The 27,641-nt window shown below is 26.4% G+C and overlaps 1 protein-coding gene and 1 long non-coding RNA gene across 3 annotated transcripts in view; one reads left to right on the top strand and one right to left on the bottom strand.

The window, feature by feature from the left end:
• Positions 1-225: 225 nt before the first annotated feature.
• LOC136984037 (twitchin-like) overlaps positions 226-27,641 on the top strand; it is a 185,768-nt gene continuing 158,352 nt past the window's right edge. The window contains exons 1-4 of one of the 2 annotated variants that reach the window (XM_067280951.1): positions 226-803; positions 3,865-3,883; positions 16,450-16,612; positions 27,449-27,590. In XM_067280951.1, coding sequence (XP_067137052.1) covers positions 503-803; positions 3,865-3,883; positions 16,450-16,612; positions 27,449-27,590 — 625 coding nt within the window. In that variant the 5' untranslated portion in view covers positions 226-502. Of the gene's footprint in view, positions 804-3,864; positions 3,884-8,713; positions 9,033-16,449; positions 16,613-27,448; positions 27,591-27,641 lie in introns of those variants that run through there. The other variant, XM_067280952.1, reaches the window with a different exon arrangement.
• On the bottom strand, positions 9,439-10,590 carry LOC136984052 (uncharacterized). The gene is made up of 2 exons (XR_010882144.1): positions 10,549-10,590; positions 9,439-9,585 (listed from the first exon to the last, which is right to left on the bottom strand). It is a non-coding gene; the product is annotated as an uncharacterized lncRNA (long non-coding RNA).

Here is a 27,641-nt window from a genome sequence, read left to right as displayed (position 1 = left end):
TAATTTTAGTCCTTTAGTTATCCCCTTAAATACCTTCGATCCAATTTAGTTTCAGTACTTGCGAGAATTTGTGTACATTACGCAACCGATTTTCATTGTTTCTTTAATGGCTCCTCGTCGAATTGCAAGCTCTTTGACACTTTCCCTTGACAATTTTATAGGCAATGGGTGTTGTTTATCTTCAAAATAAGGAATTGGGCTACCTCACTTCGGACTGCTTGCCAAAGAAATCAAGCGAGGAAGAACGACAGAATACGTCAACTAGCATTAATAAAAACAAAGTTGTCTCCGGAGGAAGGATAGGTTAATGTCTAATGAGCCTGGCCATCTGTTCAGTGTTTATCTTAATGTACTGTTGCCCGAACCTCTTCTTCAGACGAATATAGCCGATAGCTAACGTTGCTTCCACACCAGCCGAGCTGTTGTTATAGTTCTCTAAGCTAATTTCCTTGCTTCACCTGAGAATTTTTACCTTCCCTCCCAGGTACATTCATCACCTGGGATGGATATCGCTCCTAGTTTCATACAAAAGCCTCGTCTTAAACAGCTAGATGATGGTGATACTTTACTATTCGAATGTCTAGTCACTGCTAGACCCAGGCCCAATATTTCTTGGTTTCGAGGAGATAAAAAGCTAACAGAAGGCAATAGAATTGTGTTTAAGATACGTGATGTCGGTGGAAGTAGATTCCTAGTGGCCCTACAGTTGAGCGATGTGGAAGATTCGGATTCTGGTCTTTATAAAGTTTGTATCAATAACAAAGCCGGGGATGCTAATGCTACCATCAATGTTAATTTAAGCTGTAAGTCTAAATATATATTAACAATTTTATTTTAATTTTACTAATATATATATATATATATTTAAGTACCCTTTACCATTTGCAAAATCTTGATTTTGTTTCGGTCTTTAATAAGAAAAGGTCTCATTACTTTTATAATTGCTGATTTTTATGAATATCTTTGGCCAACTTCCCTTTGAAATAACAAGGAAAAGAATGGAGATATTCATTCGCAGCCAAAATATTTATAGAAGTTAAGCTGATTAATAGAATATATTTATATATAAGTTTTTATTGTTGATATTAATGTGTTTTATACGCTCTTCTATTCTTAGAGTTTAAAAGGTTAACTCTTAAATTATGAATTTTCGGATGAAAAAATTCGTGATATTTATTTATTTAAATATTATTTATTGAATGAGTTACATTTATCTACTCTTGAAAATTAAATCTTTCTTTTCTTAACCTTTCTGCTCCATGAGCAATGGGAAGATCTCGTTGAAAATCGAAATTTTAAATTTAATTTTTAAAGTTTTAAATACATTAAATATATAAGAAATGTATTAATTAGTTTACATACTCGTAGTTCGTATTTAATCATTTCACGCTAATAATATACAATAGCTTCACCGGAATATATCAATAACTATTGTAATCAATACAATGGTTTATATATATATAATATATTCGGTCTTGATTTTGGTTCAGTTTCGATAATTATGATACAATGGGTTGTGTAGTAATTAGGAAAGCTGAACTAAATTCAAAGCCTATCTTAGACTATTTGCCGCTATAGACACTACATTGATCTGTTCCTTAACCTTATGTAAACTTAAACCAATCTGATATTTAACTATTTTATCATCCTTAAAATACGCTCGTCTTAAGGTCTAAGGAGCCTTAAGACGAGCCTTTCCTGACTAGAATACAGTTGAATCTTCAACAATGGCCACTTCTAAACAGCAACCGTTTATTCAAGAACGTATTTAATTATATATATATTTAAACAAAAATGCACAAAATAACCCCCAAACAGCGACCAACTTCGAACAACGGCTATTTTTTGTCCCGTCAGTAGCCGTCGTTCACAGATTTGACCGTATTTAATTTATAGTAAATCTGAGCCTCTCAAATTCCATGTTAATTGAAATTTATTTTGAAAATTTTATTACTTAATTTTACCGGATAATCAATTTATTTATATTAGACCGCATCAAAAATTAAGTGACGAAGCTCTGAAGCACTATTATTAGGAGCTTTTCGCACTATTCAAAATTAAAATTTGACACAAATAAGTTTAATTTTATAATTATTTGTTTCTTAATAGACTCGTTTGCTAATTAGGAAAGTGCCTTATAATTTTAAATGAAACTATTCTAAGATTTCCGGGTATAGAAATGTTCTTGAACGAGACATTCGATAGGTTAAAAACGGGATTATAATAAGCTTAATCACCTAAAAAAAGATAAGGGAAAAGAATAAAGAACACGTTTACAACTGCGAAAATATAATTGAAGAACATGGGAAATGCTAACAGAGTTTTCTTTTAACTGATAAAAATAAAGATGAGAAAGAGTCTGTCAGTTAGTCATTAAAGATAAAGATCCAATTTCGACAAAGCCGAATTCGTTACTCACAATTAAATCAGTACAGTACAAACGTTTTTGTGGAGTTTCTCTTTATCATAGATCCTATTACTTCACCATTTCTGTAATTTCATGCGTGCTTTAATAGTTATGTCAGACATCTAATGAAGAACTTAACATAATTGTTAGCGATTTCTGGTTTGTTAATTCACGAAATTAGATCCGTGTCGTTTAAAAGCAGCTTTTCCCTCCCCGTTAAACAAGACTGTTACTACTAAAGAACCGAATGTCATTGTTCTATATGTGTAAGGTCATTTTTTTCTTCCAGTTGTCACCGTGAAAGTAATTGCTACTGCTGAAGAATATGATCCTCTCTAAGAGTAATTTTATAAATGATGTGATTTAATTAGGATAAAGTACTTAAAACTGCAATTTTTCGGGTTCTATTCAGTTAAAAAGAAGTATTTATTAAAAAGAATTTATCCAAAACAGATTTATAATTAAATATTTACTAATTAAATTGCAATTTTTCTGATGATTGTAGTAATATTAATGACCAAAATGCTTCAAATTATGAGGTATTTTGGTTCTTATTATTATATTCCATTACAAAAATCATTTTAAATTGAAATTTTTTAAAGGACTGTATTTTATTTTTATAACAATTATATTTGTTGGATGACATTATCAATAAATTAACTTCAAATATATATAAAATTATTGCATATAAAATTAAATTAATAAGTGATATAAAGAGTGCGCATTTCAAATTATATTTTTATTGAATTAGTTGATGTAAAAGTTAATATATTTTTAAAAAATTTTAAATCTTAATTTTCTTGCAATCTCATAATATATAAATATAATAAATTATTCTTATATCTTTATATTTACTTAAGAAAGAAAGGGAAGATATAGGTATATAGTTAAAAGCATACTTTAATAATGAATTAGTTCTCAATTAATATAAAATCAAAACATTATACACAGGATTATTTTGATTTTTGATAAAAAACTGTACATCAGACTCAATAGGATGTAATTATCCTATTGAGTTTTATATATAATTAATTAATATAGGATTCAACAACTTTCCAAACCATTAGATTTATTTTAGAAAGTTTTCTAATTAAAAAAAAACATCTTTCTGTTTGCTCAGTTGATGTATTAATTATATAAAACTAAATCTTTTTGCCATTATCAGAATTAGTTACAGTCTAAGAACTATAAAAAATCATTAAAAAAATATTAACATACCTCTAGATTTAATATTAAAGATATATTAATTTCAGTTTATATTTAAAATTAAATGAAAATCTTTTCTAAATTAAAATGTTAGACATTAGCAACATATTAAAATGAAATTTTCTTTTTGTGAATACATCTTAACTTTTTGTAGTGTTTTAAATTTATGTTATATATAAATGCATGAATTATTAATTTACTACTAGACTGCTATTTAATTGATGGATTATTTATATTTTTTCTTTCTACAGCATCAGAAGACCAAGAAGGGTGAGTAATGATTTATTCTTTAACTAAATTTAAGCAAAAATTTCTTTTATTCATGATAAATATTTGGTTAGACATAGTTGATGATGTAATATGGTGTAAGTATGATTAATGAAAAATACAAGAGAAAACCTTTAAAAGAGTACCCTTGTTGTCTAACCTCATTTTGGCAGGTTTTCAAAGGACAGAATTCTATAGCTGACATTTTTTTGTGTAGTTATGGTGTTTTTCTAAATAAATTTCAAGATTCAGATGTTATAATGAAACATAAAATACATATTTAAATTAAAATTGTTAATTTATTCTAAACTGTAAAAAATATACACTATAAAATACTGTAAATAGAGTACTATAAAACTATAAAGTACTGTAAATAAGAAAGCATTAGAAGTTTTAAAGCTGAAATAAAACTCTTTCTATAGAAAGGATCATTAATTTATTAAAGTGTAAAGTATGTTTCTCTAACAAAAAATAAAAGTTATAAGGTAGCTTTAGGGGTTCTTTTTTCCTTGCCAGTTTGGTGGCTAAGATTAGCCACACATAAACAGACCAATCTTTGAAATTCATTTCTTTCCAGTTTCTTTTTCTAAAGTTAACCATGAGTGATTCATGTGACAGATATTTTTTCTTGAAAATTCTGAAAATCTGGAGTAAAACAGTTTTTCCTCCTACAGAAGTCTACCCTCATAGTTTGCAATATTATTTTAAAAGTAGTAGCAAATATATATTAGAATGTAATTAGTATATTTCTTATGCAAATAATTTACCAATGTAATTAAATTTATTTTATGTTTATAATGATTATTTTTTAATGTATTTTAGACACAGAAAGATATTAGAACAGGCAGGGATGAACAGGAGGGGGAAAAAGGAGCAATTTGCTCCCGCACAGGGCCCCTATACAATGTGTTTTTTTATACTTCTTTTAATACTGTATAATAATTTAATTTGCTATAGGACCTCAATATGCATTTTTCCCCGGGTTTCCATTACCCTCTAGGAGACCCCGAGAACAGGTGTTCGAATGAACTGTATACGAAATTGCATAGTGTTAGTTGCTACCCTTGATGTTAGAAAAATAAGTTGACACAGTTGTTTTTTAAATGCATTGTTGTTTCTAGCTTTGGACTTATTTCAATGTCATTAACATTGAAAACAGTAGAAAGTTTTTTAATTAAAATATTCTTTCAACTAAATATACTTTTAACCTTGATTTTTGACTGGATTCTCAATCATGTAACATATGATAACAAACTTAAAACAGAGAAATTTTAATACTTTAATTTTATATAATTCTTTTTCAAATTAAATAAATATTTATTTTAAAAATTGTTATACTCTATTTTTAACTTCACTTGAATATTTTTGTTCATGAATGTTTTAAGGGTTATTAACAATTTTCATGATATTATTAAATATATTTATAGCACTGTGTTTATAGCTTGTAAATATAAACTAAATATAGAAAGTATTCTCAAGTTGCAGTGTATTTCAGGTTATTGGATTTATTTCAGAAACAAATTGCTTTAACACATCACATTTTGTCTTATTAAAATTAGAAAATACAATTATATAATCAGTAGTTAATTAATACTTTAAATCTTAATTTATTTAATTAAATCTTGTTATAATTTATTCATCTAGTTTGTATTAAATTTTTCATTTTAATTATTAATTTGCAAATATGTTCAATATTTATAAATTTATTAAAGTTTAATATTTCTAAACATATCAACAATTTTTATATATTTTTTCTTAACAAATTATTCCGCTCAGCGTAAGGATTGTTAGACTTTCTAAACTTATTTTTGACTCTTTAATTTATGTTTTGATCCCTATTTTTAAATTTTATTACAAGAGAAAAATGTTTAAAATATTTTTTTTTCATTTTCTACATAGATAACTCTTTTTAGATAGATTGAATAATGTTATGTAACAGATTAATACCCCGCTGTACTTCTGAAAGTATCTGTTTTTGTTTTTTATATTGTGTTCATATTGATTTCTCCAATAATAATTTTCTATTCAAAATTTTCCATGCAGACTCAGGTTTTTTCTGCCAAGGTAACTTGACCAAAACAATTTCTATATTCACATTTCACTTGCTGATGTTGCAGTTGAAAATAACTTTCTTTTTCCTTACAATAGATTGTGTGGGAAGATTTTGGATGAGTCATTCTCTTGCAACATCTTTTCAAAATAAGCTTTTATAAATTTAAGCGTGACTGTTTTTTAAAGTTATTTTTTCGATCTTTATCAATTAAGATGTTAAAAATATTCACTTAACTAAGAAATTATTTTATACATCTTCCATATTCTACTCATTCTTAAGCAATTAAATATTGGAAATTTAAAAATAAATTTTTAAAATTATGTAAATATTTTATGAGTAATTATTTAAATTAGTTTTATTAAAAATAATGCAAACTTCTTTGAAGCATAGAATTCTAAATTCCTATAATGTTTGCTTCACTGTGATATTAGTACATAATACAGGAAAACTGAATTTTACTTGGTATGTCTACTATTATTCTAGGGTAAATATTGAGAAATATCTTAAGTAATCCCTGTATAAAAATAAAGAAAGACGCTTTCTGTTTATAATAAATTTCACTTGAAGTCTAAATTATTACCATATTAATAGAAATTTGCAAAACACGTTAAGCAGAGCTAGTATGGTCAAAGTAGTTATTTTCAAAATATTCTCTCTTTTACTCTAAATGGTCAGTGTTTATATTTCTTACAACATCTTTAAATGGAAAGTGATGTCTGGTATCTATCTGTACTCATAAATGTAAACATAGTCTATTACTTAGACGAAACATATCTAAGTACTATTTATATATGGTTGACAGATGTTATATTTTCATTCTCCACACTTTGTTGAGTTAAATATATTCTGAAAGCCATTGACATCAAAGATGCCGTTGATCACTAAGAGAATCCTTACCGCCTCGTAAATGATCATATTATCTTGATGTAGAGGATTATATAATAGATATATGTCACATCCAGTAAAGAAGTATTTTCCTGGTGATACTTGTGCAATGCAGTAAAGCATAATTACAGGGAGAACTCTGAACTCTATAGAGAATTCGTTGTATCGTAAAATATTAATATAAGTATCGTTTTGAAATTTTTATCTAGTAAATTTTTTCATTTCGTATTTATTTTAACTAATTCTAAATAATGAATTAAATCTTCTCTTTTTAATTTTAAAGTCAAACTTTCTATTTATGTTTGATCCATATTTTATAGAGTTAATTCAGTAATTGAATTATTTTTGTATGATTTAGCAATTTATAAATAGTAAAGAATGCGGAGAGAATATATAAGTTTAGCATTGTGTTGCTAATTTAAATGACTAACCCATAGCTAATTATACAACAGGTGCTCAACCAACCGGTGTTTCCATAACCTTCAGACATGATGAGATGAATCTATATTTAATTATACTCAATGCCTGTGAAGCATTGGAATTTCAGGAAAACATTTTATTCATTTATGAATGAAAGTTTTTTTCTGTTCTAAAGCTAATAATATATAATATACAATGTAAAAATAAATTAAATATTTATTCTTGATGAAGCTATCCCATGTCTTGACATTCTTGTATATTTTATGTTGAATGATTTAGATGGAGAAATTATATTATTTTTTTAAATTTTCTTATTAGTTTGTTTAAAATTATTTTATAATTTATTTATAAAACAATATAAATTTAAAATGTCATTATTATAAAATTAATTTCTGTTCTCTTGTATTTAAAAATATATAACATTATAAATATTACATTAATACAATTTTCATCAATGTTTTATTAAATGATAAATTTTTAATTTATATTATTTTATATTTGCATATGAATATTAATATATTTTGATATTTATATTAATTTACAGTGTTGATTAGTTTAAAGAATAATTTTCCATTTTAACAAAAAATTTATAATGCAATTAATATTTAAATATTTTTATAAAATTTAATTTAATATTTGAAATTTTGAATATTTTATATGTATTAAATTAATATTTTATTATAAAAGTTTTATAATAAAATTTTTATTTTTAAATTCTGTATTTAATATTTTAATAGAAAAAAAAATTGGCAAGTGATATTGGTTTTATAAGATATTTTTAAACGTTAGTATGAAAAATTATAAGACTTTTAACGTCAAGAGATTTTATTTCTTTAAGTATTTTAGAGTAGGCGTTTCACTTAAAATAAATGTCAATTTTCATTATCAATGTGTCAGAATAATTTTAAAATATTTTATTTGAATATTTCATAAATTAATATATGGCGAAAAAGTGAGTAGAAATAAGGAATTGAAATGACTCTTGAATAAAATTCGTTACAGTTCTTTTATTATTCTACTGCTTGTCTTTCAACTATGCTGACTGAACAGATTCTACTCGTAGTTTCCTTTCGATGATGTCTATATATAAAGAACAAGTGGGTGTTGAGTTAGTTTTTGTTCTAAAACTGAATTTCCATCATTCATCATCCTTTCATTATTTAATTAATTTTAATTCTTTTCATAATTCACTCTCTCAATCTTATTATTTTAACCTGGATACAAGCATATTTTATTTGTTTATTGAATATTTTTAATGAAATATTAATCTGGTATAACAATAATAAAACTGTCTGGTGGGATTTTTTTTTTAATGGTAAGATGGCAACAGTGCAACTGTCATCTTCAGTTCAAGTGACCCAAATAATTTAAATCTTCATTACACAGTACGGAAAAAAAAACAATTGTATAACGTAACGTGCTATAATTAACTACACTATTTTTAATGCGAGTTGCGTTCGTATAGAAGACTAGATGAGATAGTGTTATAGTCTTTGTCTATGCGAGGGAGGATTTTATACTGATAACGTACATACTGCCCCCTAGCGGTGTACCTCCATCCCATATTTGGGCGAACGGGGGCAATTTTCTCTTCTACCTGATTCAACACCCACTTCAAGTATCAGCTGGGTTTTACTTTAGTTGTGGCATATTTTCTTCGACTAAATCACAGTCTTTCGCTTAATTATCGTTATTACTTTAATTATAATGTGATTTTTGAATCTGGATATATATAAATAAATAAACAAACAACTTACCGTTCAGTGGATTACCAATAACAGAAATGGCAACAAGGTAAGAAAAATATATTTTAAACTCTGAGTTTTAATGAAAATTATGTAATTATGTATACTTATTTTTTAATATTCTGACTCGAATAAAAATTGATCGTGGAGTTATTATACACGCTTAACAGTTTGCTAATGGGTTAAACAAAGATGCATTTATAAAAGTCTTGCTCGGTTTAACACGTGATATACTTCATGTGCCATATTCTTGGCATGAATATTTTGGCTTATTAATATGTAACAAAACTGGCGACCAAACAGTTATTATCTAATCGAGTTAAAGTTGCGTATAATCAAGTTGCAAATTGCAATGTGTAACATCCAAAACCCGTTTCAGAAACGCTTGTATCATTATCCGCTACCTTTCTAGTAACGAAACCGATATATATAAAGAATAATCTTACGTCTTAAAATTACAGATCTATTTCTCTGACTTCTTTATTATTACCAGATGTCGGTTACGGTACTTTCGGTATTACATTTCATTTAAAGCGAGGAAGCGATAAATTAGGATACTTGTAGAATATCCGGAAAGATCGTTGCTGACACTGCAGGTGTTTCTACAAATATCAAAAAACACTAAGTTAGGTCCCCGAAAAAGTATTTTTAGTATTCTTATGCCTTGGCAAACATTTAGGTTAAGATTCATCTCCGGTATCAAATGGATATGTTTCTAACTAGCCACCATGTTTATTTAAACTTTCTTACCCTAACTTTCTTGGAGCGTATTCTCAAAAGAAGAAATTAACTTACACCCTATAAATCTTTAATCGCTATATTTGTTGGACTGTTATTATTACAAATCAATAAAAAGAAGTAATGGTAATTCTAGATTTAAAGCTAAATCTCTCTTAAATACAAGAGTTAACTAAATCTAGTGAGATACTTGAAGGGTTTATAGTTATTCTTTTCGTAATAAATCCGTAAATATCGAGGTAAATTCGGTCGTAAAACTTTTGTCAATGTAAGCTCTTTACATATTCGAAAAATCGCTTATGATTTTTTTTTTTTTTAGTTTATCTTGAAAGATAGCCAATATAAAAGTTCATAAACTATGTCATTGTTAAGGTTAAAGTAACTATAGTAGAAATTATTTTTAGATAAAGTATAATAAATTCTATCTTGCTCTATTTTGTGGTGCATCTTTTATCCAAGGAATTGTTTGTTTTGTAGGTATCATTTAAAGTATATCTCGGTTGTTATTATTAAAATTTGTTGAAAGACGAAAACAATTTAGGTCTGATTTATGTCTCGGAGAAGTCATTAAGGTGTAAAGACCGAAATCTTGCGTCCAATAAGCTAAAAAACTTGGCTACGTACTGATTGCTATTACCGATTTGGCATCATATCAAGGTTACAAGAAGTATTTTACTAGAAATTTTATTTCGCTTTTCTATCGGAGCAATGTCCTCTGTTTAGTCTGTATTATCTTTACTATGTAATAAACGCATATAAAATTAAGAGAGGATGATCTGTTATATAGCTTTAAGAGAATTTGCGCGTAACAATAAATTGATACTCACGAATTTTAAAGTATTTCCACAGAAAAAAAAAGCGCTGCTGGAAATGTTTTCACTAACTCTTGAACGGCATCAATCAGAAAAGTAAGTTGCTAATTACGTTGATAGCAATCGAGACTAGCCTTGACACAGAAATTCGATCGCAGGCTATACAAAGAATTATTGTATCCTTGCTTATTTAATAATTGACAATTACAACAACGCGATATCACACGAATGAACAGTTTCTAAGAAAATCGTTGGAGATTATCGGAATGATTTAAAATATATAAAAATTTATTTTCCAGATGCAAAAATGCGTATATAAACGATACATTAGTTGTTGTTTTCATGAAAAATTATGAAAATTAATTTTTTTTTAAATGTAATAATCGCTGAGAGAAAACGTTAAATTTCCTGTAATTTTATTACATTTTTTGATATAATTTATTGAGTTAATTATGTATTAATAACTAAGTAAATATATTTAATACAATTTAATAACTTTACGCATTTCTGTAAGAGAATATAATTTGTTCAAAAGCCAATTATCTAATATTTGAGGAGTCTTAAATTATTTATTACAGGGTTAAAAACAAAAGGAATTATTTTTAATATTTAAATTAAATATATATATATATATATAATAACATTTTAAATGCTACTTAATTAACCTTTTAATAATCAGATTGTTGTTAGTTTTATTTAAATCATATTTAAAATGTAAATTAATTTATATTTTTAAAAATTGATAAAATGAAAATTTATTAGCTAAAATAATAATTACAATTTAAAAAAATATATATATTTTTAAAGAATTTAAATAAGATAATCTTCAGCAATGACTTGTTTTAGATCACCAAATGCATTTACGTTCACAATGAAAGAGGGATTTTCTTTAGCAATTCTAAAATATTCGATGTTCCGAGAAAGTTTAATTCGATACGGAATTTAAATGAGATCATCTTCTGAATATAGGTAAAATAACAAACATGGAGATTGTAGTGAAGTAATGATGTATCAAACGATTTAACGAAACATCTGAAGCACCGCATTAGTTACAATGACAGAAACATGAAGAGATATATCAATACGGAATAAATTTGCTCAAATTAACCTGGAAAAGTCAATAAATTTGTTGCAAATTTATTTAAAATACATACGTATACGTCTTATTCATCGTTAATATAAGGAACTAATTTTTTCTAAACTCTGTAGTGTGGCTAAAACTATTGATCTCGGTTACTTAATTGCGCTAAAAGGACAAAAATATAACGGCAAATTTTTAATTGATGGTAAATTGTTAATAATAAATAGATTTTTAACTAAATTTGCTCGAAATTATATAAATTTATTTAAAAAAAATTTAGCCATAGGACAAGAGTCAAATGAATCAAAGTGATTGACTGATACAGATAGGAAGTTGTAATGTCTGGTTTCTCTTACAAGATTTCATCTGGTACCAAGTCGTAGCCTGAGCTTAATTACAAGACAACTAACATAAACTCGATTTAAATTTGGCTGCAACTTCTGACAAATTGGCAACTGACTCGTTCTACTTTCTTCTTTAGTTAACAATACTTTTCCCCTTTTGTTTAAATTATTATTTTCTCGATATTTCTTTTATAGTACTTAAACGACTTAATTACTAAAATTAGATGAAGATGAGACATATGTAATTTTTCCAAATTTAAGAGCTTAATAATAAAGAATTATTTTTAAAAATTACGTTTCGATGAAGGAATTAGTGTCGAATAACGTCATTAGTCAAATTTTTCAAGAAATTTTTAAAATAGAAACATTTCAATTTAACTCTATGTAGTTTTATGCCAAAATAGGAACATATGATCGAATTTCCTGAATTTTGTTAAAATTAAAATTTAAAAATAGAAAAAGAAAAATAAAGTTTAATGCACTGTGCTACAAAAAAGCTAATAGAATGTAGAAATTTGCTTATATTTAAGGATTTAAACTGTTAAAAATTCATGTTTAAATAATTCCTCTGTAAAATTTCTTACAATTTTATTTATTCTTACATTTATTTTTATAGTAGAATCCTATATATATATATATGTTAGATATATCAAAGGAAGCATAGACCCTTATCAAAAGTTAAATATAGGAAATGTTGAAGGATGTATTGAAAAAATATTTTTCAAATAGAGATATATCTTACCTACATCTCAAGAGGATTCCATGGTCTGGAATCAAACAATTACATAAAAAAGAAAGATTAAATTCGTTCTTAAGTCATTGAATAAAAGATATAGAACTTGAATAGAAAAGTTTTTATAGAAAATAAAAAGTATGATATTCTCATGAATACTTTTATTCTTTTTGAAAATTTCATTAAACTTAAACTTATATCAGCTTAAGTTCCACATTAAAATAGTATGTGTAGATGTAATTAGCATTATATAAATTAGTATGTTCTATATATTAATATAGAATTACTCTATAATATTAGTTTCATATAAGTTATATTGAATGACAAATTTTACAAAAATACAGAAATGTCTTTAAGATATAATAAATTCTTTCCTCTCTATTATTTTTAAAACAGTGACATTATAGTATCATATCTAAATCTATAGCATTTATTATTAATCTACTTCTATAGATAAAAAATAGAAAGTATAAGCCACTTAAATTTGAAAATTTATGTTTAATACAAGTTAAAATTATGTTAAAGTATTAGTAGGAGTTTATTATTTGATGCCAGCATTTAAGTGTTATTTATTTTTATAATAAAAAAACGTTTATATATATTACACAATTGTATTTATTTCAAAGATTTATATACAGAAAGCTTATTAAATGATGATTTGTGGGGTAAAATTTTTAAAATATGAAAGGGTTTGATTTATTTTTCAGTAAATACAAAGCTGTGTTTATAATTTACTCAATAATTTACACAATTTACAATTTAGAAGCAATAGTTTATTTTTATTTTATAGAAGAAAGAGAGGGGAAAAATAACTTAAGCTAAAAGTAGAAATTGAAGAATATGTTAGAAAGTGAAGCTGTGCAAATTATTTGATACCTTCTGTATTTGTATTGACAATGTCTTGCCAAGTTTTCACGGCAAATTTTACAGAACTAAATAATTTTTTTTGGTTAAAATTAATTGTTTTTATTCAAAATTGTCTCTAAGAATAAATACTCTAATTGCTCTAATAATTTAAGCATATTTTTTTCAAATCATAAAAAAATGAAAATAATAGTTGTTTTATTTTACAAAGATAGCATAGATTGTATTTTATTTCTTACTTTTATATACATACATACATATAATATCGGAACAACAGCCCTTTAGCATATCTCCATTATCGGTCAGCTTAACACCGTTCTTTATCTTTACCGCCATGTCCAGCGTAGGGAAGTTATATGTATATTCTCTGTATGTGAGATGATGACCTCAAAGTGAACCGACGGCGGATTCTAAGCCTAGAATTGGCCGAAAGGACCTATAAGTGCAGAAACAGAGTATGGCCAGGGGTCAGTTTTTGAGTAGAAAGTAAGAAATGGATGAAGAAGAAGATAAAGGACACGAAACAAATCCAAAGAGACATCATCTCTCGACTTACATTATATATATATATATATATATATATATATATAATGTAAGTCTATATATAATGTAATGGGCTATCTTATGCATCAATATCAGTACTTAGGTATATATATAAATATGTTAATTTTGACTGAAAAATCTTATTAAAATTTTTATTTTATCTACAATAAATAGTATATTATTTTAAAAATAGTGAATTCGAATTTCATAAATTCAAAAACTAAAATAGTGCCTTTTAAAATTTTCAATTTTAGTTTAAAATTTAAGATTTGTAGCTTAAATTTTAAGCTGAAATATTGAATTTATAAACTTATATTATTAGATTTTTTTTTTTATAGTTATATTATATTGTATGAAAAGTTATATGTATGTGTATGTTTCTATCCAGACAACAATACAGTCTGGATGAAACAAAATTTTCTCTGAATTATATACACTGTATTTTTTAAAGCTCTAGATATTAAATAGTTTGGGATCAATGTGTACTCTCCGCATTACGTGATTTGACTGCTTCACTAACAATTTTACGGATAGCTGGCCACCCCGGGTATAGCTTGTCACATGTGGAATTTGTTTTCTCAGATTTTTTTATTAAATTGTGGACGACTTTGGTGGAACGTAGCCAATCAGTTGTGTTTTCAGGCTTTCTTTTTTTTTCTCTCTCTCTCTCCTGGAAATGTCAGCGATGACTTGAAACGTTATCATATTTTTAGAAGCTCCAATCTTATAACTATGATAATATGAAAATTTGTATCATTTTTCAATAAAGAATCCTTCTTAAAAATTCATTTCTTTTTTTGTTATTTTATAAGAAATGAAATTAATTTTAAATATTTAAACTCGTTTCTGTACATTATAAGCCAGCAACAATGTAAATTATGGTCCTCATATGATTAATTTTCTGTTTGTAAGGGTGATCTGAATATTTCTGAGTTAAAAATACTAATGCTGACATCTAAGAGTCAGGATGGAGGATTATTGATGGGTTAAAAGAATGAAGCAATTATAAGAGGTCTTTGATATACATTTTTAACTTTTGTAATTAAATAGGACCATTGTTTTTCCCTTGATGAAGTTTAGTCTCGTGATGTTTTTGTCTCAGATATCAACTTCTGTATTCATCTGTTCTCTATAAATCGCTTTCTTTTGTTTAAAACATAATATTCACATCTAATTGAACGATATCTTTTGATTATTTAAGAGAAAAATATATTTTAAATATTATAAGTGGCATAACCGATTTAAAATTAGAAAATGGATTCATTGACTGGGATACTGTTCTGTTCTTAGACGATTCTTAGTGAAATTTTATTTAAAAAATAAATGATTTAATTAAACTCGATATTTAAATAATATTATATTTAAAAATTTAATTCGGATTAATTAATTATTTATTTATTTTCGTTGCTAATAATCTACACAGGAACATCACAATGTGTTTTTGTGATGTACCGTACATAATTAAGGACAAAATAATGTTGTTTTCTTTTAATTAAGGACAACTAGTGAGGAAAAAAAAACAATTGTGATGTGATATTTATCTTCGCACCTTCAAAATTCACTTTGATGTTACGAGACACATAATTAAAGCCTAAGATACGTTGTTAAGATTCTTCATTTCTTTCCGTCATTTTATACTGTCACTCTAACTTGCATCATTTCTGCCAATTTTATATGTTTAAAACATTGAAAATTTATAAAAATTTATAGAAATTTAAATAAAAATAAATAAACTTTTGCGAGTTTTGATTATTAACATAAGTATCGAGTAACCTCTCAAACGTCGAGGAACCACTTCCTTATTTGAGACTCCTAGTGTATTAAAAAAATCTATTAAAAATAAAAAAAAAACTAGAGTTAAAAATCTTATTTAACAAAAATTACAGATTATTCTATTAACACTTGAGAAATTCAATAGGATGAATAATTTATAACAAGTATTTTTCAGATATCAGGTCCTATTGACCTCCTATGATAAGACCTAGTTTAAAGTAACATACAGTATTTTAATAAATTGTGTTTTCAACAAAATAGACTTCATGTATATTGAGTAAAGTGTAGGTTTATTCTAATGCTATTTATAAGTTAAAATTAAGCTAAATTAACTTAATTTTTATAAAATAAACTGTAGTATATTGAACTGCATCCATTTATTATTTTCTACGATTTTGCAGAATTTGTCATTCTTTAAAACTTATCCATTAGAATCGACTCTACTGCTTCAATGCATCAACTTTGACATTTATAAAGAATTATTATATATATATATAATTCTAATTAAACTTTATATATTTTATAAATGATTTCATTCTAGTAAAATTCATTTTTTAATGTTTTTATAACCGTCTTAGCCCCGGAAAAGGGGTAGCGCCGACTTTCGAAAAGAAGCCAACGATAAGGCAAGAAGACGATGGCGACCGTCTTCTCTTCGAATGTCTTATCGCTGCCGATCCGAAACCGACAGTGCAATGGTTTTTAAACGAAAAGAAAATCGAACCTAAAGGTAGACACAAGGTAAGAATGAATTTTCATATATTAATACTGTATTATTATTAATAATAATGATAATAAAGAAACCTTTCTAATGAATCCAACAAAAAATTCTAACGTTAAAAACACGGAGTGACACAGAATTCTGTTGATCATTGTGAACACTAAATTTCTGTCTTATATAAATAAGCAAATTGCTTATTTTCAAACAAAACTTCTTTGAATTTCTTGCAAAACACACAGTTATTTGAATTTTTGGCTACCGAATTCTGAGTTTCACTAAGAAATTTCTAAAGAATTTTTAAAGTTATGCAAGTTAATTCTCTTTGTAAAAGAAACTGAAATATATAAGAAAAGATCTAGTTTCAGAAACCAAAGTCCTCGAAGAAAAACAGCTAAATAGATAAGAGTAGTTTGTTTCAAAAGTTTATAACATTGTTTTTTTTCATGTTTTGTTGGTAGTTTTAACGTTGTTTCTGAATCTTTTCGCATCTCTGAATGTGTATTATATAAATAGACAATGAAATAGCGGAAGTAGCCGTGTTTATTATGTAGATTTTCTGCCAGCTATTATTCTAGATAATTACCTCCTGTTATGTAGATCGTTGAACTGAAGATTTGACTTCACACAATAGTCATTATGTGGCTTAATTAAATAATCGTTATCGATCTCTCTTTTACTATCGATAAGTTCGAACTGCAATTTCCGATTTAGTTAACCGAATTTTATCGTTTCGTGAGATTATATTTATTACCTCTAGACTTTTAATACTTTTCAAATATGCCTTATCGAAGAGTTAGCGTAGAAGTTCGATATTAATGATTGAACTTTGAACTTATATTGTTTAAACAAGAGATGCTGATTTAAAATCAATTTCTTAAACTAATCGATGAAATCGTGATGAATAAATCGATTTTTTAATGTTTTATTTTATTCGTTTTGTTGCGTAAATAAATCTAAATCGAAATTGTGATTATGGATTCTTTTAAGAGTCTATTTGTAATTTCATACGAACATCTTAAATGACGGAGGTGGCACTCAAAGCCTTCAGGTGGCACGCATCCATTTGTGGTTCCATCCGTATAGTATGGCTTCATAAAATGGCACGGATTTTCAGTATATTTTCTGTTCTGTTTTATTCATTAAAATCTATACAAACATATTATATGTAAATTTTTGTGCATGCATACTGAATGTATGAACTTATGCAACTTGCAATATAATATGTGGCCGTGTGAGATTCCTTTGAAATGGGATCAGCCTTCTGAATTTTTATTTTTTTTTATTTTTTAAAAAAAGCTTCCCATTTCTAATTTATGACTATGTGATTTGTCCTCTTGAAACATCAACACTGAAAATTCAAGATTATATAAAGAATCTCTCCTGGAATTCATGAATGCTGTATAGAATATACGAGATTTTCTATACTTAAAAAAAATTATTTAAAAATGTAACACATCTATCATTATTGTAAAAGATAAATCTAACCAAAAAGAAAAAAAAAATACTTTTAAACTTTGTTTTCTAATTTTATTCAATATTACACATTGATTTTATAGATTAAAGATGGTTACGAAAACGAATTTATTGCGCTCTTGTAATTATTTTAATCTTCAGAAAGACAATGCAAATAAAAATTATATATTTTAATTATATTATTTTGATTCGTAAATGATCTTTAGTAACATTGTATAATTACTAAAATTATAAAATTTTCACTTTAAAGAGGAATCGAAAGATCGATTTTTTTTTTTTTTGCGAATCGATTTCTTTTTTGGTCATTCAGGTGCCAACAGAAGAATCGATTATTTGGAAAGTCTTTAGGTCAAACTTTTTCAGTTATAACACAGTTTATTTTTTATTTTTAATTATAAGTGCTTGAAATTTTCAATGAAATAGCCAAATGATTCTATTTATAGTCTTCCTATAGATAAAAGTTTGAGATTTCCTATTGAGTATTTGGATTAAATATGCTGCAATACAATATTTTAGCATATTTACAAGACATTAATGTAGTTAGTTAATCATCCGAACGATAAATTTCTTAAAAGTATTTGAATCGTGGGTCTTATTCGAATTTTGGATGAAGATCAACAATGTTCTTAAAGGAACGACTCGTAACTGGTTCATTGTTTTATTTCTATAGGCCTACTTCGTGAACATCGATAACATATTCAAAATAGTTCTGATCTAATTCGCATTCCGTAAGACAGCGTAGATTAATAGATGCTCTTGAAGATTTTATATTAAAGATTTAATCAATATATTTTATATATTGTTCAGAAGTTCTCATTATTAACTAGTAAAAGTGCAGTAATTAATTAATTACTTAATATTAAAAATAAAAAGAATATGAAGAACATAAAAAAAATATATATATATATATATAATTCTTAAACTGTTAATATTCATGACTTTTATATTAAATAAGCTTGACAATAACGTGGGTGACATAGTTATTACATTTTTAAAATGACGTTCGAATAAGATAAAATATTGATTTATACTTTAGAGCTATATATAAAAAGTACTTTTTTAAATCTAAATTTAACAAATAATTATAAAATTTTTGATAATTCCCGAATTATTTTTTAGAATTAAATAGATTTTTAATCAAGAGATTGTTCTTATTGTCTTATATTTTGGATAAAAATATTGCAGTTTTGTAAGCTATCTATCAATTACTATATAATAAATATATAATAAATTTATACGAGTTTTAAGGTATAAAATCATTTACACGCGTAGTAAAGTAAGTAGACTTTGTAGACTTAAACAAGTCTATTTAAAGTAGAAACGAATAATAAAATTTTAAAAATAACGTAAATATAAATTTGAAAGATTAAACTTAGGTTAAGAAATTTAAATAGATTTGCTTTAAAACATAACATTTTTATTAAACAAAGATAGTATAATTAGATACACTTCGAAAGAATAAAATTGTAATTTTATAATTGTAAGTATTACAATTATTTACAAAGTAAAAGTTTGAATTTTAAGTTATGGGCTAGAGTAATGAGAAATTCATTTTTATATGATAATAATAAACTCCGAGTAGCAATTCATTAACAAATATTTCAGGAAAAATTTCAATAGACTATAAAGTAAGCCTTCTACTTTGTACGGGACCCGTATCCTGAAATAGATATAACTATACCGCACCTGAACTATCCATTTTTTACTGGAGTTAGCAACCAGGAAATATATAGAAAAATCAAGATGGTGACGAAAACATCATTGTAAACCTTATAGGAAATACTAACATGTACAGAAACATCAATAATAGAGACAGTTAGATCCTTCGGGAAATACTTTATTATTGACAGCAGAAAAACATATCGTTGACAGCAGGAGGATGATGCTAGGATATACAAGAAGTTCAAACAGAAGTGTAAGCCGAAACGATATTTTCTTGAAAATTTCTTCCGGATTTCACAAGAAAAACGGCCATAAACTATTCTTTAGAGAAAGGAAACAACCAAATTTTAACTTTTCTTTCTTTTTCCAAAAAAATATCTTCAATAAACCAACGGTAAAGAAGACAAATTCTTTAAAAACCAACAGGATATTATATAAAATTTCTTGAAGGTGTCAGCAGTTTTTCTTTCGAAATTTTATGTAAGAACCTTTCGACAAATTTCTTAATTTAATAAACGAAATATTGTAAAGTCGACTCGAAACATTTTTTAATATTATCGTTCATAATAAGTTTGAATATCTGTTCATATTTAAATTTAAAAAAATAAAAAGTTTTTCTGTAATCTTATAATTAAACGTTGTGGTTTAAATATTATTTATGTTTAGAATTTTTTAACACTTTTCTTTTTAAGACAATCGTATTGTAATCTTTTTTATTATACACTGAAAATAAATAAATGAAGCATGTACTGTCCTCGTATGAGATAATCAATTATCAATGGGACAAATGGTCGCGTGATAAGGAATCTTTCTTCTACTATGAGGGACAGTGACGTACTCGAGATTTAATCTTGGGGAGCCGAGTAGAACAGATAAAAATTCTTTTAATGTAAACTTAATAAAATTCTCACCTCATGTGACCACGTATTTGTAAGTAATATAGAAATAGAAGATATGACACAATATATATATAAAAGAATTTTAATTAGGAAAATATTTTTGGAAAATTTGCTAGTGTTTCTTTTCCTTTTACTTTGGAAGTGAAAGGACCCCTTTGCCCCCTTCTGGATAAGCCACAGAGGAGGGATCCTAACGATCGATTAATCGAGGCGGTAAAGGCATTAGCCGAGATCCGGATTCGAGTAGTGGTCAGGAACCTCAGGAATTTTTCAACGAGGTCTTTTCCAAACTTGTAAGGCCTCGTATCCCATCACCCGACCGTCCCATTTTAGCCTAGTCAGACCTACAATAATTATGATTAAAACGTTCTCTTAGCGTCCACAAGATAAAGAGACTAAAAATGAATATATAAATAAATAAACCCAAAAAACTAAAGGATTCGATTGAATTTCATTTTCGATATTACTGATTTTTATGTTCGTTATGTCGTTGTTCACTTGTTATACAGCATTTTTCTTCTTTCTGCTCTGTGGATACTGAGAAGATCTTTATTTCAAGCCCGTCGTGGGTTTAGTTAGGCTCACAATAGAGCGGTCGGTTGCAAGTGATGAACCCGACATATCCGGGACAAAGAACCCGTGAAGAATTTCTGGGATTTTTCGATCGCCCGGATTCGAGCCAGGGTGACCCAGAGAAGGTAGGCTTACGCCCTAACCGTCTTGAGCATCCGGCCGGCTCTTATACATACTGGTTGATTCCTCTACTGAATAAAGCAGCTCAAAATACTAAAAATTATCTGGAGTTAGTCTTTCTGGCGCTAAAGATCGACATGGCGCCTTTATTAAATCGGCGCCTATGGAGGTGGCCACGTTGGCCTTACTCTAGTTACGGCTCTGGTTATCTGTAATACATAATTTATCTAAAAATAACACTTTGTTTGTTTATTGAATTACATGGCAACGTTTATTTCATATACAGGGATCCAAGGTTATTCTATAAGAAGTGGTTTTCAAAAATTAACACAAACCACGTAACGAGGTGGCCACTCTAACGAGTAAAAGTCTCTAATTCACCTTAAAGCTATTTAAATTAAGCTAAACAAGCTGAAGTTATTAGCTTAGAGCCTCACGTTTTTTTATGTATCATTATTTGGTGGCGAAGAAAGGAATGTTGTATGTTATAGCTTGGAGCCACAGCAAATCTGAGTCTAATCTACGAAGTTATATTTTATTGAGGACTTCACATTTTTTAAGATGCTTCAACAACTTTTGCTTGAGTTTTTGATTTAATAATTTATTCTCGTGAAGGTAATATAATTAGCGAATGAATTGGTTAATTAGTTTGTGTAAATCGTAGGCTTTGATACTTGAGACAAAATGCCACGTTGACCTTTGATATGCAGTCGAAAGGATTTTACTTTCCAGGCTCTGTTATGTATAGCAGAAGGAAAGTATAGCAATCGGTCAAAAATTTACCACCAAGATTTTACATTTTTGGGCTCAGGGAACCTTGAAACGTCGAGAAATGAAAAAAAAAAAAAAAATCCGTGTTTTTTTTTTCCTTTGTATGTATCGGTGGTTGTGTGTTTCTGGGATGGGGCACGATTTTCTTTGAAACTTAATAATGCCTGTGTTCTTTGTCGAACATTTCTGAAATTTGTAGGGAAGTTAGGGGAATTAATGCTGTTAAATTTTGGTGGTTAAAGGTCAACGGGGTGGGGAGATAGAGGGGTCACGCGTCATATCTCTGACTTAATGACGATTTTACTTGTTAATAGCATTTACAACCCATACCTACCATCAAAATTAAGCTTTTTAATATTTTATACTAATTAAAAACATAAAAAGATTTTAAATAAAATATAACAACAGATGGCGCCATATGAAGTTTTAATTAAACGTCGCCGAGAAAGTTAATCAACTCGTTGCCGTGTTTTTAATTTTGATTCTGGATGTATATTATGTCATATCGAACTTTACCAAATGGAAATTATTGATTGTTTCTAATCATCCAACGTAAATATTTCATAATATAGAGTACTGTATATATTTTTTAAAAATATAACTTTAAACAGGGGTATATACCTTACTGTCGAGAGAAAATGATTACAAAAATGTATTTAAATTTAATTTGTTTGTGCTTAAGCAATTCACGAATAAACAATTAATAACAAGCAGAATTTAGACACAGTTTTTAAAATATAACCGTGAATTTTAATGATTAATTGAAAGAAATTTGCGCAGAAACTTTAAGTTTCACAAATTCTAATTGAAGTTAATGGACTTTCCTAATCAAATTTCAATAAATTATTGAGAAAACAGGAGAAGGATTTATGTGATAATTTGTTAATATAAAGTTAACGTATTCAAAATTTTTTTTAAATTTGAATTTTGGTACGAATTATAATCATGTGTTATTCGCGTGTCTTCTGATTGGTGATAATCCGAACGAATATTATTCTCTAGCACTTCCGGTCACGTGTAGTTTGGCATCGCCATGTATTCTCTTTGGTATGTTTGTTTTCGTTCTTTATTCTTCTGTCAGTTTTTTTATCACTCGTTTCATTACTATCTAAATTTATTCATTCGATTAAAGAACTTTTCAGTTTTGCAATTTATTATACTTGACTGCTACATTTCTAAGAGAGTTTTCTCCTTATTCTGTGTTTAAATTCAAATTTCTGGAAATGGCTATGATGATGAGGAGGATGAGGATGAGCAATAGATGTTCATTCTCATCCTCATCTTCCTGATCATAATCATTTTCAAGTAATTACTGCAACAATAACTTTTAACAAATAAGTTTTAAACTGTATTACACTTAAAAATCACTTAATTCATTAATAAATTACAGTATACATTGTTTTTTTTATTGACAGTTCTCATTATACTAATATATGAAAGATTAATTTTAACAATGTTACATTTAAAAATCATTTATTTTGTCATCTAAATTGTGAATTGAAATATAAATACAAGTCACAATTGATTTATAAATGAGGCATCAAACAATGTTTATCCAAGTTCAAAACATACTTTTCATTTCATGTGGCAATGTTATGTAATTATAAAAACTTTCACTTCCTATTAAAAAAGTAGTTAAAATGTTCTAACCAAGTATTTCTAAAGTTAGAACTTATTGAATGCTTTTTGGCAAAGTGGTTAAACTTTTTAGTTTAAATCAATACCTGAAACTATAAGACAAAGTTTAAACAATATCTGTAGGCATTTTGCCAAAACTTGCTTCAAAATGTTCATTCTTTCTTTTTTTTATTCTGTAAACATACTGATGATTGACTATTTTTAATATTAAACAGATTTTATTAAAACAAAATAATTTATGAAGGTTGTAGTCAAAAATTTTATTACAAATAAACTTCAGTTAGTCGAGATGTAAACATTTATGTATTTATGTATTAAAGATGTTTTTAATAAGTAAATTTACTTATTAAATATAAGTATTATAACAGAATAAGCAAACAATTATTAAATTAAAAGAAATAAATTGATAAATTATTAAATTCTTCCTAAAAATAACAAGTATAACCCTTTAATATTTACATTTTAAAAATATATTTTAAATATTATTTTATTATTGTATTCTTGTAAATATATTAAAATTTATTAAATTTATGATGGAATATTATAAATTTTTTAGATATAGCTCATCTATTATTATAAAATGATTAAATTTTATTAATATGGTATAATTAAAATAATAACAAAACAAGAAAGAAAAATTATTATTAAAATATTTATAGCCTTAAATCAATTATTAATATCGTTAACCTTTATGAATAAGTAGAAATACTTTAAATTCAATATTATTTATTTGTATATAAAATATTTTAACATTAAATTATTATACTCTAAAATTAAAATATTTTTATTTATGAATAATTTTTCCATCAAAAACTACATATTATATGAAATTATATATAAAATAATAAAATAAATTTAAAATTTAATGATTCCACTTTTATATATTTTATTTTTATTTGTAATTTTATATTATGAATTTGACTGCATAAAGCTTGATGAATATTGAAATTTTTCATTTTTAAGAATTTTTCATTTATAGAAAATTGAATATTTTATAATATGAAAAAAAAAGCATGCATAAGACTGAATGAATTGTTTATTTTTGTATTTCACAGTGAAAAGATACAAAGGAAATAAATTTCTCGGTAACAAAGAACAGCTTTAAAACTGTAAATAAATGTTTGCAAAGAAATGCTGTTTAAATTTATATATATCTATATATAAAGACATTTATTTATAATATAAATATATAATAAATTTATAAGTTTATATTAAAATATTTTTTCTCATTCAAAAAAAATGTAAAAAAAATTATTAAAGTAAAATATTAAGGTTTCTAATTTATAAAAACAAAAAAAAACTATTTAAAAACTGACAGTTTAGAAAATTGATTTTGTTTCGTCTTTCATATTTTTAACTTTCCAAGATTCTTATATTTTATTGTTAAAAAAATGCTCAGTTAATAAAATTTTTGTAGAATATTTTTCTTAATAAGTATTATAAAAAGTTTCAGTTTAGATTAAACAATTTCTTGCTGCCACAAGAGAATTCAATTTATGAAACTTTTTCTCATCTTTTATGATTTTATGGAGATTGTTTCTTTCCCTAGGCTCAAATTTTCATTTTTTTCTAATCCTATGTCATTCATCTTATTTATTTTTATAATCAATATACTAGTTTCTATTTAAAAAGTTTTATATCTATGTTTATCATTCTATTTGTTTTGATTCTGTTCTGTTATCAACATGTTTGTAATTTCTTTTATCTTGTTTACTATTTAGTTTCTCTTCTGTTGTATATTTGGTTTATGTTTGTAATATCTATTTAATTTTATTTCAGATCGAATTATTTATGTTTTGAAAAATATAACTTTTAAATATTAAAGTTGAACAGATTTTAAAATGATTTAAAATAATGTATTGTCTCTGTAGAAACCCACTGGGTTTAAACATTTTCTAAAACATTGGCTTCTTTTAACATCATTATTTAATATATATTATTTAGTAATATATATTACTTCAGGTGTCTCAGGTATGTTCCAGGAATATTAAATATTTTTTAGAATTTTCAATAAGTTTTTTTTAAATTTCATTTATCTTTCATAGTTTTACTGCCAGCTGACCAAAGAGAGGAGGTATTCACTAAAATGCCGACTGATGCAAAATTTGCAGCATCGGCATACCCTTTTCACAAAAGTTGCATGTGTCTATGCGTATGGCAACAAGGGCGTAACCAGGGGGAGCAGGAGGGGCAGCTGCTCTTTCCTAGAAATTCGAAAAAAATTTTTAAATGCTAAGTTTTAATTAAAATAATCTTCTTAGGCTTCTTGTAAGTTAAAAAAAATGTTTTAATTAAGATATTTCTTTTCTGGTACATAGTAAATGATTAAAACTTTATGAATCGTTTTTATTTTACCTACTTACAATTCATATCCTCTATCAATTTATATCATCTTGCCCCCCCTGACCCATTGGCTGGCGTTGTCCTTGTATGGCAACATATGAACTCTTTACAGCCATAAATGTTGCGGCTTACCAGCTTAAAGACAAATATCAGCTCTTTATGCATTGATTCAAATAGTCTTTTTATTTTCACAGTATACTTGTTAAATTATGAGTTTTTGTCTTTGAGTTTTGTCAGTGTAATGTAGTAAAACATTTTTATTTTAAAAATTATGGTGTGTTGTAGGAATCATATTAAATTCAAAGCGTGTCACTAATCGAAACAGGTTGTGGTGTATATATACATATACCCCAACCTGTTTGGATTATATATGTATATTATATATAGGCTAAGTACCTTGTTTATGTAAGTATATTATATGTAAGACCCAACCTTCATGTAAAGTTTTATATAGTACTTTTAATTCCATATACAGATAAAGTGATAATACAAATTGCAAATTTATAGACAATATATATTGTAATCATGCTGGTGTTCAAGGCTATCTGGGTGTAAATATTAGCAGATATTAGTGAGGTTGAGGCCAAAATTTTAAATGCGAAAATGTGTATGTTGGACATTTAGTGCCACTTTCCCGTAAACCTAGAAGTTTGACAATGGTGTTTGGAATGTCGAGCATTATTCCACTGACTTTCCAAACACCATTGTCAAATTTCTAGGTTTACAGGAAAGCAGCACTGAACGTCCAACGTACACGTTTTCGCGTTTAAAACTTCAGCCTCAACCTCGCTATTATAAAATTACCATACTTCAAATTCACTCTCCACTTTTGCTGTGGCTACTTTACAATATTTTTAAGCTATTGCAAAAAATTATAAAATTAATTATTGGTATTAAAAAATTCCTCAAATGTCATTAGAATGCAGCTTACTCTATATAAAATACCAATTTCTCAGTAATAAAAATAAGGTGCTATCATGAGGGAGGTGGTCTCTATTAAGACCGTTTAACCGAAGAAATAAAAAAAGAAGGGGTGGACTTCTAATAGAGAAACTAAAGTAAATTTCATATTTTATTTGTTGTTTTGAAAATTTTTTTAGTTGTTATAAAAAAATATATTAAGAATTTAATGTTTGTAGATAATACAAAAAATAATGTGATTAATTTGAAATTAACATTCTGAAATATATTTAAAAGATTGTCAAAATTTCTAACATATTTGTACAAGAAAGTATTTTTTCTCAAAAAAACTCATAAGTTGGCTATGAACTAATTTCAAAACATTTGTTCAGAATAAATATATTTGTATCATCCAGGTATTTAAGTGTTACATTTAATTCTATTTGAAATTTATAAGTAAATATTTTTTTAATATAGGTGAGATTGGAACAAGTAGGAAAAGCCTATAAATGTGTATTAGAAATAATAGATGTTGAAAATAAAGATGGAGGAAAATATAAAATTACTGCAAAAAATGACCTTGGCGAAGCTAATTCAACAATCAATCTTAATTTGGATAGTAAGTTAATATAATTCTGGTTACAGAATTTAAATATTTTTAGATTATTTT

Source organism: Centruroides vittatus, unplaced genomic scaffold (assembly GCF_030686945.1).
Source record: "Centruroides vittatus isolate TY-2023 unplaced genomic scaffold, ASM3068694v2 contig_900, whole genome shotgun sequence".
Classification (NCBI taxonomy): domain Eukaryota; kingdom Metazoa; phylum Arthropoda; class Arachnida; order Scorpiones; family Buthidae; genus Centruroides; species Centruroides vittatus.
Note: the sequence above shows the minus strand (reverse complement) of the source record. Positions and strands in the feature narration are given on the sequence as shown.